The sequence below is a fragment of the Capra hircus genome, chromosome 28 (genome assembly GCF_001704415.2).
Source record: "Capra hircus breed San Clemente chromosome 28, ASM170441v1, whole genome shotgun sequence".
NCBI classification, from domain to species: Eukaryota; Metazoa; Chordata; class Mammalia; order Artiodactyla; family Bovidae; genus Capra; species Capra hircus.
Window position 1 is genome coordinate 14,646,920 of NC_030835.1, and position 19,306 is coordinate 14,666,225.

The 19,306-nt window shown below is 45.1% G+C and overlaps 2 protein-coding genes across 2 annotated transcripts; one reads left to right on the top strand and one right to left on the bottom strand.

The window, feature by feature from the left end:
- On the top strand, positions 390-2,492 carry COMTD1 (catechol-O-methyltransferase domain containing 1). Its single transcript, XM_005699243.2, has 7 exons — positions 390-620; positions 768-895; positions 1,139-1,244; positions 1,333-1,451; positions 1,552-1,606; positions 1,860-1,993; positions 2,241-2,492. Exons 1-7 carry the CDS (start codon positions 527-529, stop codon positions 2,391-2,393), a joined length of 789 nt encoding a protein of 262 aa, XP_005699300.2. The 5' UTR covers positions 390-526; the 3' UTR covers positions 2,394-2,492.
- Positions 4,640-19,105, bottom strand: VDAC2 (voltage dependent anion channel 2). Its single transcript, XM_018042435.1, has 10 exons — positions 18,707-19,105; positions 18,449-18,503; positions 17,314-17,382; positions 16,457-16,506; positions 12,993-13,145; positions 12,846-12,898; positions 11,602-11,829; positions 10,456-10,606; positions 6,429-6,486; positions 4,640-5,201 (listed from the first exon to the last, which is right to left on the bottom strand). The coding sequence occupies exons 2-10, from the start codon at positions 18,477-18,479 to the stop codon at positions 5,110-5,112; spliced, it is 885 nt and encodes a 294-aa protein (XP_017897924.1). The 5' UTR covers positions 18,480-18,503; positions 18,707-19,105; the 3' UTR covers positions 4,640-5,109.

The window sequence follows — 19,306 nt, forward strand, 5'->3', positions numbered from 1 at the left end:
AGAGATGAGGAAGAAGCAGAGCCAGAAGGTGAAAGTGAAGTCGCTCAGTCGTGTCTGACTCTTTGAGACCTCATGAACTGTACCTGCCAGGCTTCTACATCCATGGGATTTTCCAGACAAGATTACTGGAGTGGGTTGCCCTTTCCTTCTCCAGGGGATCTTCCCAACGCAGGGATCGAACCCGGGTCTCCTGCATTGCAGGCACACTCTTTACTATCTGAGCCGCTTCAAATTTTCCTCTGGGACTTAGGCCCCTAGACCTCTGGAGTCGGAGGGAGAAACCCAAACATCCGATGTAGTGCTTCCTTCTTGCCCCGCGCAGTTGCTAAAACGGCCACCAGATGACAGCAGAACCCCTCGGGCTGGGGCTTGCAGTAAGGCCATGTGGCCGCCAGATGGTGGTCGAGACCGCGGCTCCGAGGACCCTGCCCCGGCAAGGCGGAGCCGCGAGGGTCCGCGGGTCCTGCGGCGGTCCCAGTAGCCCCAGCGCAAGTAACCTGGACGCCAGCTGCCTCCGGCCCGCACCATGACCCAGCCAGTGCCCCGAATCTCTGTGCCCGCTGCGCTGGCCCTGGGCTCGGCCGCGCTGGGCGTTGCCTTCGCCAGCGGCCTCTTCCTGGGTGAGTAGCGCCGGGCCTTCGGTACCCTAGGCAAAGGCCTCGCGGGGAGACGGGCGGGCGCAGAAGTGAGGCTGACTGTGGCTGAGGCTAACTAACCCCTAGCACTCGAGACCCAGGCCCTGACCCGGCACTACCCCTCCCCGGCAGGGAGATGGTTCCCTCCTTGGCGATCCCGGATAGAGAAGCGCCTGCTGCCCCCTGAGGACAGCCCCCTGTGGCAGTATCTGCTGAGCCGTTCCATGCGGGAGCACCCGGCGCTGCGGAGCCTGCGGCTGGTCAGCAGGGCCGAGAGCGGGACTGGGCGCCCAGCTCGGGCCGGGAGGGACCCACGTGGCCTTGTGACCTTGGGCTGCGGCAGTGTCCCTTTCTGGGCTTCCGGGCTCCCTAGGCCGGGCACCGTGAGCCTTCGGAGGGTCCGCCCTTGAGCCACGCCCACAGCCACGCCCCTGGGGCTCTAAACTTCGGGCGCAGAGGGGTGACTGGCAGAGCTAGTGCGACCTTCTCCTCCCTCGACGCAGCTGACCCTGGAGCAGCCGCAGGGGGATTCCATGATGACCCGTGAGCAGGCCCAGCTCTTGGCCAACCTGGCTCGCCTCATCAAAGCTAAGAAGGCACTGGACCTGGGTAGGCACACGGCCGGGGACACCGGGGACTGGAGTCACCGGGCTGTCACCCTACTCTGGTCTGAGCCTGTCCGTGTCCATTTCCCCAGGCACTTTCACAGGCTACTCAGCCCTAGCGTTGGCCTTGGCCCTTCCCCCGGCCGGGTGCGTGGTGACCTGCGAGGTGGACGCAGGGCCCCCCGAGCTGGGGCGTCCCCTGTGGAGGCAGGTAAGTGTCCCACACACCTGAGCCTTCGTCAGGCCCCTGGAGCCCGACCACTCCCAGCTCCAGGAGAAGGGACATGCTGACTCTGACCCCACTCCTGCAGGCTGAAGAGGAGCACAAAATCGACCTTCGGTTGAAGCCCGCCCTGGAGACCCTGGGTGAGCAACGGAGTGGAAAGGGCCTGGGCGCCATTTCCCTAATGGGACCACCCGGCGCGAGCCAGTGACCCGGTCCGCCAGGCGGGCTTGGGCAGTGACAGCCCCCCGCCACCCGGTCCGCGGCCACACGCAGGGTGGCAGGCCGGCGCCCTCGAGCACCTGAATGGCCACAGCGCCTGGGCCGGCCTGGGCGGGGGCTGCTGGCTGCTGGGACCTGCGGACTCAGCCGCCTCTGCCCCTCCTCCCCCGCAAGACGAGCTCCTGGCCGCGGGTGAGGCCGGCACCTTCGACGTCGCTGTGGTGGACGCGGATAAGGAAAACTGCACCGCCTACTATGAGCGGTGTCTGCAGCTGCTGCGGCCCGGAGGTGTCCTCGCTGTGCTCAGTGTAAGGGGCAGCCCCCGGGGGGTAGAAGAGACCCTCTTGGCCTGGGTGCATCTATTCCTCAGGCTTCTCCTCGCCGGTGCTCCAAAGCCCTGCCCAGAACAGTCACTTAAGCTCCTCCCCCAGGGATTCCAACAGAGTTCCCGGGCTTTCCATTCTGCCCTGCTCAGATCCCAGGTCGCCAGCTCTCGCCCCACCTCCTGCTCAGGCTCCCCAGGCCCCGCCCCCACAGTGCCCCGCCCCTCCGCAGGTCCTGTGTCAGGGAGAGGTGTTGCAGCCTAAACCACAGGACAAGGCGGTCCAGTGTGTTCAAAACCTGAACGAGCGCATTCTGCGGGATGCCAGGGTCCACATCAGCCTCCTGCCCCTGGGCGACGGCCTCACCTTAGCCTTCAAGATCTAGGGCTGGCCCCTAGTGAGTGGCATCAAGGGAGGGGCCCTGGAAACCCCAGCCATTCCACGCCTGCTTTGAATCGACAATAAAGTGAGGCCTGGGACACGATCTTCTTGTGCTTCAGTGGTGCAGGGAGGGAAGGCCACTTCTTCACCAAAAGGGAACCTTTTGGCCACAGACATTCATCCCCTCCCTGGCACACTCCAGAGGACCCGCTGGCACCAGAGGGCTGTGGCCTGACCACAGGAACTTCCAGCTGACTGGAGGCAGATATTAAGTTTTAACTGACCCGCCCACATGCAACTGGTTAGAAACCCCAGATCCTTATGGAGATTTTCCTCCAGGGGACCAAAGGGCTGGGAGACTGGTAGAGGCCTCTTGGACTCCCTCTTTACATCTCTTCCTAAGAGAAGCAAATGAAGTTACTGTTCACTGAAGCTAGGACACTAGTGGAGAAGAAACTGGCATCTGGTGGCAGCAGACGGGCCTTCCACTGTGCACCGCTGTAGGCTACACCAATCCTGCTAGCCATGTGCCCATGTCTTCACTAAACTGAACCTGGCCTCACCTGTGCAGTGGAGGCCCTAGTCAACAGCCCGAGACGCCAGGCCACTTGACTGAGGACCTCAGGGCTGACTGGAGTTCATATATTCTGTCCTCCCCGTTAGTCCTGGAGGAACATGAGACATGGGATCACTGGCCAGCGGTGTGAAGCAGACAGTCCACTAGGTAGGAGGCAATTTTTAACACATTCCCCAGAGGGAGACAAAGAGAACGTTAGGTTTTCTATGAAAGCCTATGTAAGCGGAGGAGCAGAGGGCGCCAGGTGCTTCACTCTTCTGGTTTAAACCTGTTTGCACCTCCCCAATCTATAGGAAGTTCTTACCTCTACACCACAAATGAAGATCAGGCTCATATATGAAGTGTTCTTTCCACTAAAACTGCCTCAGGCTTCAGGCAGAAATATCATCAGCCTAAAACACAATTAGGTTTTGCCCCCACATTAGCCCTGAAGTAGAAGGAAACCTGGAAGAGGCTAGAAGAAAGGCCACAGGAGCCCGAGCCCACAGCCGACAACTTTCACAGCCCTTGGGCGTCTCGGATATACCCTGCATTTCAGACAACCCTCAGCAACCTGGGTGAAAACCTATTTTCCGCTCTCCCAATCATAAAAGCATACGGGGATGCACATGGGTGAACAGGTCCATTTTACTCTTAAGTATAGACACTTTCACACCTAGCTTGCAGACAGCTTTTCTTGTTTTTCTTCTTTCCTAGCAATAGTTCCTGCATGACTCAAAATAAACTGGCTCAAATCCCAACTTATTGCCATTAAGTTTGTGTGTTATACAGTGGGCCATTCCAGCCAGTTCCTTAGGACAAACAGTAAAATCAGAGGGATCTTTGCGCCCCACATTCCATCTGTGTGGACAGCTTATCTGGGTTTCTCTTATCAGATTCTTCTTGACCTAGAAATTTTCAGCATGTATCATTTTTTGGATAATGAGTCCAAGTACTACATTTTCTTCTTCGTTCTCTGACTACAAACTATGCCACAGATCTAGTATTATGAATGTGTTGAACAAAACTCTTCTCTAACTTTCAATGATATTGTTTCAACTCTCCTCCCATCAAATTCCCCTTTCCTACTTTCCAACCAGAATCATCTATTAATTGCTATCATTCAGTTCAAGCTCAGATTAAGACCAATGGCCACCTAGCTGGAAGCCACTCTGCTCACAAACTTAGGCCCAAGCTTTTCAGTGTCTACCTGGAAAGAGATGAGTTAGATCTCTCCCTGGGGCCCATATAGACTGAGTACTGACACTGTGTACTCCTTATTCCACTTATTCCACTAGGGACTACACCTAGTCCCATCCCACCTAACTAGGGCCTGGATCATTTCCATAGCAATAGCCCAAAGGGGTATGGTGTGTATATACAACCTTCAGCACCATCCCTTCATTTCTCTTCTTCATCACTTACTCACTTATCTTTCCTGGAGTTAATAATGATCCAATATAATTTTATACAAATTTACAAACTGAAGATATGAAGTCATGTATCTTCTTATTTTACTGTAGTCATAACATTTTATGGAGTTATTCTCGGGTCAGAGGACTCTGTGGCACATATTTATAAAAAGAGCAAAATAAATGCTCACTGGAAAAATAAAGTACTAGCTAGATATCCTACCAGGAATATTTGACCCTAGCTGCCAAGTTTTTAACTCTGCAAATACTTGGAGTCATTAATAACGTATACTCATTTTATTCATAATTTGTAATGTTTCAGGATACCAAAAGTAATTCTAATGATGGTTGAATTTAACAAAAAATCTTAACCTTAAGACATCCACTGATCCATCTCATTCAACGGCAATATTCAACATTAAAAGGAGCATAAAAACAAACATGCACACAGCTGCACAGTTTTCATAAATGTCTATTTCATTATTGGTGGGTAGCGCATTTAACAGTTAAATACATTTAAATAATGTATAGGTGACTGCATGACTGCAGTATTGGTAACTAGATAGACAACCAATTCAACTAGAAACCAGCTAACAAGTAACTGTCTAAATATTTAAAATACAGCTCTTGTTTAGATCATCCTTTGTTTTGATCACCTTCAGGGGGTGCGGGGGGAAGCCTGCTGGTCACACTGGAAATATATTAAGGCCAAATCTTCTGATACCCATTTCCAGAGGTTTCTTTCAGCTGAATTAAGCCTCCAATTCCAGGGCAAGCCCAAGTTTGTGGCCTCCAGCATTAATGCTCTTCCCATCTACCAGGGCAGACAGTGTAAGCTTCACACCTGTAAACAAAAGCAGACAACCATCATGTACCTTCAAGACCTCATGGGACCCAGCAGTCACCTCACAGCCTGTCACTTTTTCTCAGCTTGCCAGAGGACCTATAGTGCCAGCCACGAGAGGGCACTTGGGAGTACCTGAGAGACCAGGCAATTCATTTGGCACGATCCTGAGCAAGGAAAGCATTAAGTCACAGAGCATAAAAATGTTAATGAAGCTCAAAAAGGAAAAAAAAAAAAAAAACAAACTCAAAATAGCTCTAGAAAATACAATCATGTTCAGTGCACTATCCAGACTAAAAGACAATGTGGACCCCAGGAAAGGAAAAGCTACAAGCTAGACACATTTTGGGACAAGTAGGGACATCTGCATATCGACCATGTATTTTAAACTGTTCATTTCTTTAGCTGTGAAAACAGTACTGTAGTTATGAAAAGTGATGCAGTTAAAAATGTTTTACTCTCATATGTATGCTAGGGCTGATGTGTCTGTATGTTTGTAAAATATACATTTAATTTGTAAGAATATGTGGGTAAAAAAAAGAGAAAAGGATTATGTATACAGCCAAGGAGGGAGAAAACAAACACGGTAAATGTTAGTAACTGGCCACTGTAGGGAAGATTGAGTGTTCAAGGCACCATTCTTTTCTTCAGGTTTCAGAATAGTCAAAGTATGGGGAAAAGGTTCCAAGTGCTTCTGAACCTTGCTATTCAAATGCTGGTTCAAGAGCCAGTGACACTGGCATCACCTAAGAGCTTGTCAGAAAGACAGAACCCCATACCCCAGATCTATGTACTCTAGTAAGATTCCCAAAGTGATTCAGGTACCCGTGTATTAGAGAAGTACTGCTCTGGAAAACAAGCAAGGCTCAAATTATTACGTAAAGTAAATGAGACTCTAGAGATCAAACAACCGAAGCAATGAGTGAACAATGACTGGAGAAATAAAAATTACTACAAGACATTTCCGGCACAAGTGAAAAAAGTAAATAACCAGTCTTGTGCCTATGAAGGACAATGTTTGCATACTATACCATTTAGGGAAATGTCATCATAGCTACAACTTCCAAATAGCCCAGCATTAAACAAAATAAAAATAAAATTGTAGCAAAAGGTAAACATGTGTTCATTGTACTTTTGTCAATTCTTCTGTTTTGAAAGGTTTACAAAATAAGTTGAGAAATGAAAACTGATTTTGAAAATACTATCAGAACAACCCTTAAAACTTACCAGGCCTCAGAGTCTGAGTATAGCCCACTCCAATTAAACTAGAGTTGTTGACTTTTGCCTAAGATAAAATGCAAAAACACATGTAAGACAAATCTTTGAATGGAGAGACAAGGCCCTAGGTATTTCCCTATCATGCAATCATGACATGTTCACTTTTCCATGTGAGGTAGTAAAATTTAATATTGTATTAAGTTAAGCAAAAACCTTTTCATACTGTTCAAGGCAAGAATACTGAAGTGGTTTGCCATTCCCTTCTCCAGTGGACTACATTTTGTCAGAAAGTGAAAGTAAAGTCGCTCAATCATGTTGGACTCTTTGCGACCTCATCGACTGTAGCCTATCAGGCTCCTCTGTCCATGGGATTTTCCAGGCAATAGTACTGCAGTGGATTGCCATTTCCTTCTCCAGGGGATCTTCCCAACCCAGGGATCGAACCCAGGTCTCCCGCATTGTAGACAGACATTTTACCGTCTGAGCCACCAGGGAAGTCTCTCCGCCATAACCTGTCTGTCTTGGGTGGCCCTACACGGCATGGCTCATAGTTTTCTTGAGCTAGACAAGGCTGTTGTGGTCCATGTGATCAGTTTGGTTGGTTTTCTGTGATTGTGGTTTTCATTCTGTCTGCCCTCTGATGGATAAGGATAAGAAGCTTATGGAAACTTCCCTGATGGGAGAGACTGAGGGGGGAAACTGGGTTTTCTTCTGATGGGTGGGCCATGTTCAGTAAATCTTTAATCCAATTTTCTGTTGATGGGCTGTGTTCCCTCCCTGTTGCTTGACCTGAGGCCAAACTATGGTAATGAAGATAATGGCGGCCTCCTTCAAAAGGTCCCATGCACTGCTGCACTCAATGCCCTCGACCCTGCAGCAGGCCACCACCAACCCATGCCTCTGTCACAAAGGTCCGCCTAGTCAAAGCTATGGTTTTTCCAGTAGTCACATATGGATGTGAGAGTTGGACTCTAAAGAAAGCTGAGTGCCGAAGAATTGATGCTTTTGAACTGTGGTGTTGGAGAAGACTCCTGAGAGTCCCACGGACTGCCAGGACATCCAACAAGTCGAGCACAAAGGAAATCAGTCCTGAATATTCATTGGAAGGACTGATGCTGAAGCTCCAATACTTTGGCCACCTGATGTGAAGAACTGACTCATTTGAAAAGACCCTGATGCTGGGAAAGATTGAAGGCGGGAGAAGGGGACGACACAGGATGAGATGGTTGGATGGCATCACCAACGTAATGGACATGAGTTTGAGTGGGCTCCAAGAGTTAGTGATGGAGAGGGAAGCCTGGCATGCTGCAGTCCATGAGGTCGCAAAGCCAGACACAACAGAGCAATGGAACTGAACTGAAGCAAAAACCAGGCCCCACTTAATTCTTATCTACTAAACTCAAATTGTCAGCAGGACACAAAACTCTTGCTATCTTTGAGGATGTATCTACAGACCCTTGACTGTCCACAGAGCACAAAAGCCAAATACTCTCATAAAAATTGTTCTTGCTGAATCTAATCTAACACAACAAAACCACACCAGAATGTGAGTAATGGAAGTTTACCAGGCTCACTAACTACACAACATGACATACACACCACCTTCAAAATATGGCGTGTGTATAAAGTTGTGACTATGACACACACTATTTTCAAGGGTCTTCCTTACGAATCTAAACCATGCATATTCTAAATCTCCAAATGATAAGCACTTCCTCTGAAGAAAAAGACTGACTACAGCTTCTTTACCTCACTTTCCTACACCTCTCATGTACAAACCTGGGTCCTGGCTGCATATAACTAGACTGTGTTTCAGAAGATGTTCCAACGGAGTACTGTTGACCAGTCCAGATCCCTACCCTCCCTGTACCATTCCACTATTTTAGGATTTTAGTCACAGACTTTCAAAGGCTACGAGAAATTCTGGAGAGCAAGACATGGTCAGAAGCTTCTAGCTCCACTCTCTCCCACTTCTAAGACCATTAAGCCACACCAGAGGCCTATGGCTGTCATGGGATCATCTCATCCCAATCTCCATGGCCCAGGTTGCCTAGTCTGGTTTCTTTGCTCTTCAGCATTCTGAGTGCTATGGAAACAAAAAGGTAACAAGTAGTCCCTGACATACAGGTAAAAGTCAGATAATCGACACCTGTACTCACTTGGCACTATAGCCAAGTCTCCATGAGCCTCCCATGACCATGTGAGTTAGTTATCTAAGGAAGAAATGTCCACCAGTAACCATCTTGTGCAAAACCAATCAAGGGTGCTGAGTCATGTCCAACTCTTTGTGACCCTGTGAACTCCAGACTGCCCAGCTCCTCTGTCCATGGAATTTTTCTAGGTAAGAATACTGGAGTGGGCTGCCCTTCCCTTCTTCAGGGGGTCTTCACAACCCAGGGGTCAAACTTGCATCTCCTGCATCAGCAGGCAGATTCTTTACCACTGCGCCTCTTGGGAAGCCTGCCAAACAAATCAAGAGCCCAGACAATAAAATAGCTTCTACTATTTCAGGAATCAACCACAAAACTGATGGAGCAGTATGCAAGGCTTCAGGGGTGATGCCTGATTACAGTAACAGCAGCACAACTTAGCTGGGATATGCTAAATACATTTCCAAATTAATCCTCTGAAGTCATTCACTGATACACAAGTCCCAAGCTGCATTCTTCCCATTTTAGACTGTGAAAGAGCTACATCTTCTGCTGGTATTAAACCTGTGAGGGTGCCAGAGACACACATTTGAAAAGAACAGCAATGCAGCTACCACAGCATAGTGTGGATCCTGAGGGTTTTACTGCTGAGGTGTAGTTAGAAACAGAGAAGGGGAAAATAAATGAATCACTGTTTTGCCAATGGGAAAAGCATTCTGGGTGCTTCTCATTCTGATAACAACTCTGCTAAGAAATAAGAATGGGGTTAAAACTTAACTGCCTAAATTATTAAAACATATTGTCCCCAGGAATAAAGATCATTTTATGTAACAGAAGTAACTCTCATGAAGGTTTCTTATTCCAGTATAAACTGTGCCTGACCTGTAACCAACCAACACACAGAATAGCTGCTGATCTGCCTGGAACTGGAGCCGGTGCTCCACACCTCAGACACTGCACTCCCTCCCACCACAATCCACTATGACTGAAGGAAGAAACAGCAGAAAGGGTCCAAGGACAGGACTAGGGTGGCCATGCAACTCAATTAACCTGAGGTAAAGGGGAAGTTTCGGTAGGACTTCCAGTGCTAAAGCTGGGATAGCCCTAGGCAATGCAAAATGAGCTACCTGGACACCCTAGACAGGAGGGAGACTGAAAGCCTTGCATGTCCAGTCCTGGACTACCCCTCCTTTCTTCCCTCCCTTGCAGTGGACTAAGTCCTCCTCTCCAAGCTGTAGTTTCTTCACCTGCAAAACAGCATGTGTACCACTGGCTGCTGAGATCAAGTCAGAAGATATTTTGTAAACCACTGAAGTCAGGCGCAAAGTAACAAAATACTATTAGTTCCCATCAAGAAGGAGAGCTGCCCAGGACCCAGAAACACTGGCCTCCCCGGCCTGGACAGGACTGGGGCGCACAGTCATCATCTGTGCTATTTCGGTGGGCTTCCCAGGGGGCTCAGACAGCGACGAACCTGCCTGCAGTGCAGGAGATCTGGGTCTAATTCCTGGGTCAGGAAGATCCCCTCGAGAAAGGAATGGCAACAGTATCCTTGCCTGGAGAATCCCATGGACAAAGGGCCTGACAGGCTACAGTCCATGGGGTTGCAGAGGGTCGGACACAATGAGCGACCAACACTTTCATTTTTCGTACTACTTCAGTAGCTTGGAGGCTAATTAAAACACACTCCTGTGGCCTGGATATCAAACATTTAACACTATCGCCACAGAAAAACCAGCATTCCAAGCTCTAATCTCAATCTGTGTATAAACTGTGGTTTACAATTACAATTTCCAACCACAGTTACAATTTTCAACACAATCTAATAGACCCAAAGATTAAGTCCCACAATGAAAATCCCACCCTAAGCCCACAAGAGTACTTACAGAAATGGAAGCAGTGGGATCCAGTTGATATTTAGCTGCAATTCCAAAGCGAGTGCAGTTGGTTCCTGATGTCCAAGCAAGGTTTACTGAAGTGTCAAGATCTTCACATACTTTCTGATAAATTGATCCTCCAAATTCTGTACCATCATTGCTATGAGATATTTTAAATTAGTCAGTCTAGACTACACAATGTAATAATGTCTAATGCACATGGCTGACACTATAGCATTACATCTAAATAAAAGCCACTGCTTACACGGGTCTCTAGTGTTTCACTAAAAACTTTAAAGTTCTAAAAACATGAATTGGTCAAATAAATCATGGTATATCCATTCAGCAGAATTACCACGCAGCCACTAACAATCACTAAAACTACATAATTATAACGCTATAAGAAAATGATCATAATACATTAATGTAGCAGAAAAAGTTATGAAACAGTCTTTCTGGCATGTATTTTATATATACACATATAAAAAGGTGTGTATTAAAGCATTAACATCAAAGCATTAACAGTTAACAAAAATTATACATCTAGGTGGTGGGATTATGGACAATTCTGGTTTTCTTCTGTTACTTGTTACACACCAAAGCATCATTTTTGTAAGGGAAAAAATTCTTTAAGTCCTTTCCACAAATACATTTACTTTGGGTTAAGAAAAGACTCTACACACTTTAGACGATCCTACCAAATGAGCACCGTACACATCACAGACAATCAAATGAGAGCACTAGCACAGTTTGGCAGCACCTCAGCTTTTCTCCCTGGCCCCACTGTGCAGCCTGTGGGATCTGTCCCCCGCCCAGGGACTGAACTCAGGCCACGGCAGTGAAAGTGCCAAATCCTAACCAGTAGACCACCAAGGGGACCACCAAGTCTTGGCCTCTTCCAAAAATCCAAAGCACATTAAGCCTCATGTGAAATGAACATTTACTTTACTCTCTCAGGACCAAAATTCAGAGTAACGTTTTTTATACAGAGTAACATTTCTATATACTTCTGAGAGGGCACTCAAGAAATGCCCAAAGATGATATTTTTATGTTAGGAGAACTCCTTTAGGTTGTACCAAGATTCAGAGATGACAGGAGATAGCAACACCACTCTGAGGTCCCACATCATAATATCCCAAAAAAGAAATACTTACACATTAGTGTGTAGCTGGAAGTCCCCAGTCCTGTAGCCCACTGCAAAGTTATTCCTTGTCAGCTTTGATTTGGCACTGTCAAAGGTCATCTGGTACCCAGCAAGCCAGCCCTCATAACCGAAGACGGCCGAACCATGGATTGCAGGTCCAGCAAAATCAAAGTCAACATCACAACCAAGGTTTATACATTCCCTCTTGTAAGAAGACTTGATTTTACCACTTTTCTTTCTAGAAAAAGAACAAACTGACTTAAAACTGATGCCAATAAAAAAAGATTTACAGACAGAGGGTACAAAACAGACTTAAATCAATCTCACTATAATGGGGAGTAGAGACATACTTCACTGTTTTACTGAAGTTCACTTTATAGTGCTTCCCCACACACATGCAAAGTAAGGGTTTACAGCAATCCTGCATCAAGCAAACCTGTTGGTGTTTTTTTCCAACAGCATTTGTTCATTTTGTGCCTCTGTGTCACATTTTGGTAGTTCTTACAGCATTTCAAACATCGTTATTATTATACTGTCTTTGTAACAGTCATCTGTGGTCACTCATCTTTTGATGCTACCACTGAAGGCTCAGATGAAGAAGTGTTTTTTAATTAAGGTATCAGTTCAGTTGGTCAGTCATGTCGGACTCTTTGCAACCCCATGGACTGCAGCATGCAGGCTTTCTTCAGTCCATCGAGTCAGTGATGCCATCCAAATTAAAGTATGTATATTGTTTTTCCCCCAACATAATGCTATTTACAAGTACTCGTCAATATTCTAGTGTAAATGGAACTTTTATATGCACTGGGAAACTAGAAAATCTGGAAGACTTGCTTTTTCACAATATTCACTTTACTACGGTGATTTGGAACCAAACTTCCAATATCTCTAAGGTATGCCTCCAAACAGGTGGCAAGATAATCAAAAGAGGCTAAAAAAAGAAAAAAACAAACCAACCCACAGCTCATGAACTAAAAGACAAAGGCATCTGGGGTGACTAGATTGCCACTACTATAGGAAGAATGCTTTGCAGAGTTGCTATCAGTCACAAAAACCTATTTAAAAAAATGTTCATTCCAAGTTAGTGGCACAGTGATAAAAGGCAAATAGCTGAAGGCAAGCCAAGAACCATACTGCTCATGCTCCAAAGGCAGAAACAGAAACTTGCCAACACACAGCACCTGAATGTGTACCTTCCTTAAATACACTGAAGAAAGCTTTAAACTTAAAGCAGCTAAAAATGCCCATGCTTACCCTGTGTTTGGTGAAAAGGTGGTATCAAATGTCAGTTTCAAACCTTGGCAAATCTATTTCAAGAGAAAAAGATTTTTTTTTTTCAGTTTATTTCCTTTTTGAAACACAAAAATAAAATAATACTAAAGCACATTTTCAAAATGTTACCTGGTCTTCAATAGCGATTTCTGTTCCCAGAGTGTTATCAGTGTTCCACTTTTCTGTGAAAGTCAGACCATACTCACACCATTTATATTTGGTCTCCAAGGTCCCAGTAACTTTACCAGTGTCTGTATTAGATGAACCAGATGTTGAGAATTCCTAACAAGACAATAAAAAAGTTCAGCAACTTTCTCGTAAGCCTACAATAATACACTTTCTAACTTACAAACCCCACTGAAACCCTTAGTAATTCACCAATCCCGTTTTCTAGCTTCCCAAACACTCCTAACCCTCTGCTGAGTAAATACAAGAGTGACAAACTAGCTTGTTAATCAAACTAGCTTGACTACCACGTTGTTACTGCTGACATTTTCAACCAACAGATCAAAAGTTACTTGAATATGATTCTCAAGTGAACAACAAACTATAAAGTTTTTAAGGAAATTTCTGCTAAAGTAATCCTGAGTTAAAAAAAAAAAAATCAGTGGGGGGAGAGGGATAGTGAATGGATATTTTAGAACTGCTTCCAATCTACCAGATATTCAATGAAACACTAACTAGGTCAGCATGGCTAATCATAGACTCCCTCCATTAAAATCAGTTTACACACAATTTACTATGAAATGGTCCCTGAAATTCCCTAAAAGGAAAGCACTCCACTGAAAGAATCTGTGACACAAAGTTTTTAATTCTTTGGTAACCTCAATATTCTGTTTTTCTGACACAGTCTTCATCAGGTTCTATGCCTTTCCAATCACCTTTCACATTTTCAATAAAAAAAAAAAATTGGTGGAAGGAAATTCCCTTTAACATATCATCTATAATATAAACTATACTCTGTAGAACAGATGATCACTAGAGAAAAATCTGTGCAGTGACTGATTTGAGATATAATCTTCTGTTTGTAGCAAATATAAATAACTTGCCAATCCCTAACTGTACACCAACTGAAAAGGAAGATATAATATGGAAAGAGCTTATCTGAAATTTAAAATCTGCTACAGATAATCCAGAAATCTAATCTTTATGAGCTTAGTATACAGGCAAGCAGTTGAACTCTTCCAACATAAAATATTAAAATGCCTTGAGAGTTCTAATTTGACTACCAATGTTATACTCTATATGGGAAAGCCAAATTTAAAAATGGCGGATATGAACTTTTTAGAGATAAGAGAATTTCAACCTGAAATTGTGATACTTGCAGAATGCGGAAATATCCAAAGCTGTATCCATTGGAGAAAAGACCAACCATCTTTCACTTACAAAACAACATTTGTGTAACTGCTGCTCTGCAGTGACACAGACTCAATTCTTTGGGTCATATATACTATATAAGAGTCTTACATATTGTCTCCTGAAATTAGATGCTTTCATCAATAGAAACTGAGTTAAAACTCGGCACTCAATGCCCATAGTAAAAAGCACCAGACTGTGTTAGCAAAGAACACTGGATATAAAATTAGGAGTCCTGATATCAAGTTCTGGCTGGCATTTACTAAATGAGTAACACTAAGGAAGACGCTTTTCCGGGTCTTAGTTATCGCAACTTTAAAAAGTTTAAGCCTCCTATCTCTGGAGGATTAAATAGGTCTGATTTTGTCAAAGTTTTGCATATTTTCACGTGCTCTACACAAAAGGATATTAAAAACCATATTAAAAAGCAGAGACATTACTTTGTCAACAAAGGTCCATCTAGTCAAGGTTACGGTTTTTCCAGTGGTCATGTATGGATGTGAGAGTTGGACTCTAAAGAAAGCTGAATGCAGAAGAATTGATGCGTTTGAACTGTGGTGTTGGAGAAGACTCTTGAGAGCCCCTTGGACTGCAGAAGATCCAACCAGTCCATCTTAAAGGAGATCAGTCCTGGGTGTTCATTGGAAGGACTGATGTTGAAGCTGAAACTCCCAATAGTTTGGCCACCTGATGTGAAGAGCTGACTCATTTGAAAAGACCCTGATGCTGGGAAAGATTGAGGGCAAGAGAAGAAGGGGGCAACAGAGGATGAGATGGTTGGATGGCATCACCAACTCAATGGACATGGGTTTGGGTGAATTCCGGGAGTTGGTGATGGACAGGGAGGCCTGGCGTGCTGCAGTTCATGGGGTGGCAAAGAGTCAGACACGACTGAACGACTGAACTGAACACAAAAGGAATGCATTATGAAAACAATATAAAATACATTCCTGTCCACAGTAATCCTTTCCTTTCAAACAAAGATTTTGATTTATCAAACAATATAGTACTAGATATACTGCTCTGATTATTCCCCAGTTTAAAGCTGATTTTGTCCCTTCAGCCAGCAAGTAAAATCTTAAACACTAGAACTGAATCTTCTACTTTTTTAAAGAAGGGCTTTGTGTTTCAGCAACTTATTTAAAAGGGGCCAACAAGTCAGAAGAGTGAACACAAACACCAAGTCACTGCTCTCTGTAACCTGCTACCCTGGGCTAGTAAGTCACTCACCCACACTGAATACTCAGGCTTCCTTTCTGACCAAAGAAACCAAACAGATGTGACCAATATAAAACCCAAGAAATCCAAATCTAGGCATTAAGAAACTACAAAATTATTAATTTAAGTAAATACCAATTACACTAAGTGCACTAAATATACTAAGGAGTTAACTATAGAAAGAATTTATCAACATAATCAATAACATTCAATATGCACACACTATACCCATCCCCTAAAGAATCTAAAAAAATTTTTAGGAGGAAAAAAAATTACACAAAATTTAATTTTACTTTACTCTCTTTGAGGGAGTTTGTTAGGCAGAATCAAGACATCCAAATATAAAAATATTAACCTCTTTAAAAATACTCAAATTTAAGACATTCTAAATTCACAAAATACAAGTGGAAATTTCCCCCCAAGGAGGGCTGCTAGATTATGACCATTATATAAATAATTAGTACACTCAAATTAAGAGTTATTGAGTATGTTTATGCCCAGGACTCTTAAGTATTTTTCCTTTTTTCAAAAGATATTTATTTATCTATTCATTTGCCTGTGTTGGGTCTCAGCTGCAGCATACAAGATCCTTTTTTTGGTTACAGCATGTGGAATCCTTTAATTGTAGCATGTGGGATCTAGTTCCCTGACCAGGGATCCAACCCAGGCCCGCTACACTTCGAACATGAAGTTTCAGCCATTGGACCATCAGGAAGTCCCCCTGAATGCTTTTCAAAGGTATTAAATGGGTTACAAAAAAGCGTAACAAGTTTCCTACCTTCAAGCTTGCAAACAAGACTTAAGTGTCTTTTCTGAATTTCTCGTGCATGGCAAAACACATGAAAATCAGAAATCATATCTAAAGCCAAAATACATCAAGATAAAATTCTCTTAAAATGAAATTATCTTTTGCCTCATCTTTAAAATAAAGTGGGTAGACATCTTTCAGTTATAACTATTTTATGTGTTGAAAAGTTACATAAAAGTTTGTCAGAACTTATCAAATACCTAACACTCACCACGCCGCTGCAGGACTTTGTTTTCACATCCAGTTTCACCAACCCAAAACCTTCAAGAAGAAAGCAAAAAAGAACAAAATGATTCTTTTGTACAAAAAGATGCATACCAATGGCTGACTCTACATATAAAAAAAAAATTCACATATTTAGAGAAAGATAAATGTGTTAATACACAGTATTTAAATGAAAACAATTTTAATTACTCTATAAACTAACATGTAAAGGACAGAACATCTCCAGGAAGCTATGCCTAGTGTGTCAATGTGTATTTAGCACCCATCCTCAAAAAGGCTTTCAAATCATTTTTAACAAAGCACGTACTTAAGAATGCTTTTCAAACCTAAATATCAGATCAGACAATCGATTCAATTTAAATATGAGAATTGTCAACAACTTATTAAAATACAGGCATTTACAACATTTGTCCCAAAGGCATACTGCAGTTTGGGATCAATAATCTAAACAACTTCAGAAAGAGCTAAAAGGATAGGGAGGGTGGGATATGGAACAAAATCGTCAAGAAAACCCAAATTTATTTGAAAAACTCCATAATCCTTTAGAAGTCACCACCATAAAAGCCCAAAACAGTAAAAAAAAACAAACAAAAACGTAGTTCTAGTCAACCAAGGCCTAAACTGTATCATTGAGCATAAAAGCATACTTTTTTTTTTTTCCCTTAAAGGTAAATTTCTTGAACTAAAGAATGAAAAAATGGAGAAAACTGGGATGGAGAGGAAATGTAGATTGTTACGGTACTCTTTCACCAGGAGAGTTATCTGAAGAAATTATTAATTTCACCGAGCAGTACAAACTTACACATCTTCACTTCTAATCTAGAATTTTTAAACAGTTCTTACCAAATCCTTTGTTGAAAATATCTCTGGCAGCTTTGCCAAGGTCAGCATATGATGGAGGAATACACATTGCTGGTGGGAAGAAACATTCCTGTGTTAATGTCCTTGTTCTCCCAGTCTGCCCCAAAACTAACTTAGGACCCACTGTTATCATTAAATCCAAGAAGGCCACCTTGGTTTTGAAACCACTAGAAGCTACAATAAAAAGACAATAACACTCCATGAGGGAAATATCAGCACCAAAGGCTTATTTCTAAAATGGATAATAACAGTTAAGTTAACTATACAAACTTGGGAAACTCCCTCCAGACTTTCTATTCCTAAATTTACAGTGTTTATAACCTCACTTCCTAGGGACTAGTACAAAAAATCGAACACATACACATATATACCTATACGTAAAAATATATCTGCCAAAATCCACTGGAATGGGCCAATTTAATCAAATGAATTAAAATAAAATACTAAGACATGTCCCCTTCGCTCCCTCATTTATCCTTTAGTATCCGCACTGAGGCCAAAGCAATATTCTAGAATGGAAAGAGAAGAGTAACTCATATTTGGGCAACCTAAACACTGGAACTTAAAAAAATGCAGCTACCTATGTTTAACTCAACCGTCTGCATCAACTAAACATCCAATACACTTTAAACATATTAATAAGACACTCAAGTCCTCGTTCAATGCTATGAGGCTTAAGGGCAAGCAATCTCAACTCGCCACACCGGCTCATTCATTCTACATAGCGCGTCCACGCCCTTAGGAGCACATGTAATGACCTTGCGCTCTCAGAAGGGGGGTTACTACTTCCTCTAGAAAAGTGACCAGCCCAATCCTCCACAGGCTGAATCCGACAAATAACTTTTTGCTTCTGAGTTCATCAAACGCACGTCCAAAAACTGAAGGTGAACGCGGCCACAGACCAACTCCCCAGGCCTAGTCCCCCTATCCGAAAACCATGCCACTTACACCCTCTTCCGCAGAGCCAGGGAAGTCAGACAGTGGACTGGCTACCGAAAGAGGTGAGTTTACAAGCCCTTGGAAAGATACGAGAAAAGAAGCTGCGGTTTTCTGGTCAACAGGCTTCGGCTGCCCGGACACCGCCGCCCCACCCCGCAGAGAACCCCGCTAGACTTACGCCGCGCGCAGTTCTGTCCGTAGGTCGCCATGGCGAGGCCGTGGGGAGAGGTGATCTGAGGGAGGGACAAGAAGTGCGGTCAGCAGGGGTCAAAAGCGAATCGAGGGGCCAGAAGGGGGTCTCAGATATCGGGAAGCGGGGCCGCGGGGCAGCGCGGCCATCTTAGGGAGTCAGGGCCGACCCCGAGTCCGACTCAGGCGTCTTGCTTGGCCGCCGGGGCCTAGGCCCAGGGTCCGAGTGAGGCGGGCGTGGTGGTACCTGGTGGTCTCCAGGGGGGGAAGGGAAGGCGCCGCTGCCGCTCCGCTAGCAGCTGAGGCCGCTCGGCTCGCTCGGCGTCGGGCTGCAGCTGCCGCGGCTGGAGGGCGAAGTGAAGGAGACACCGTTCCGCCCGCCGCAACCCTGTCCTCCCCCCGCCAGGACCCTGCCGCTGCCCCTGGGGCTGCCCGCCGCGCCTGTCCCCGCAGCGCCGCCCGCTGCTCACTCCAACCTGCTCCGAAACGACCACGTGTCCCGACCGCACCCGTTCCCCCGGGGTGGGCCGCCTCGGTCCCTCGGCGGGGGCCGGAAAAGTAGAAGCTGCCGGACCTTGGGTCAGGCAGCGACGAGGGCAGCCCCAGAGTCGAGGGGGCGGGGAACGGCGGAGGCAGCGCGGGGGGTAACGCGCGGGCGGGGGGATGGGGTGGAGGCCCCGCGCGCGCACGTCACGGGCGGGGCGGGGCGTCAGGAGCGTGCCTGCGCGGGGCTCGGCTCGACTGGGCGCGGCTGCACACCCCGCTGGTCACGTACATCTCTCCAACTCCCTTTCTCCCTTGTGGTTCGCACACCCTGCAGAGCCAATCCCCAGTCTAGGAAGGAGTC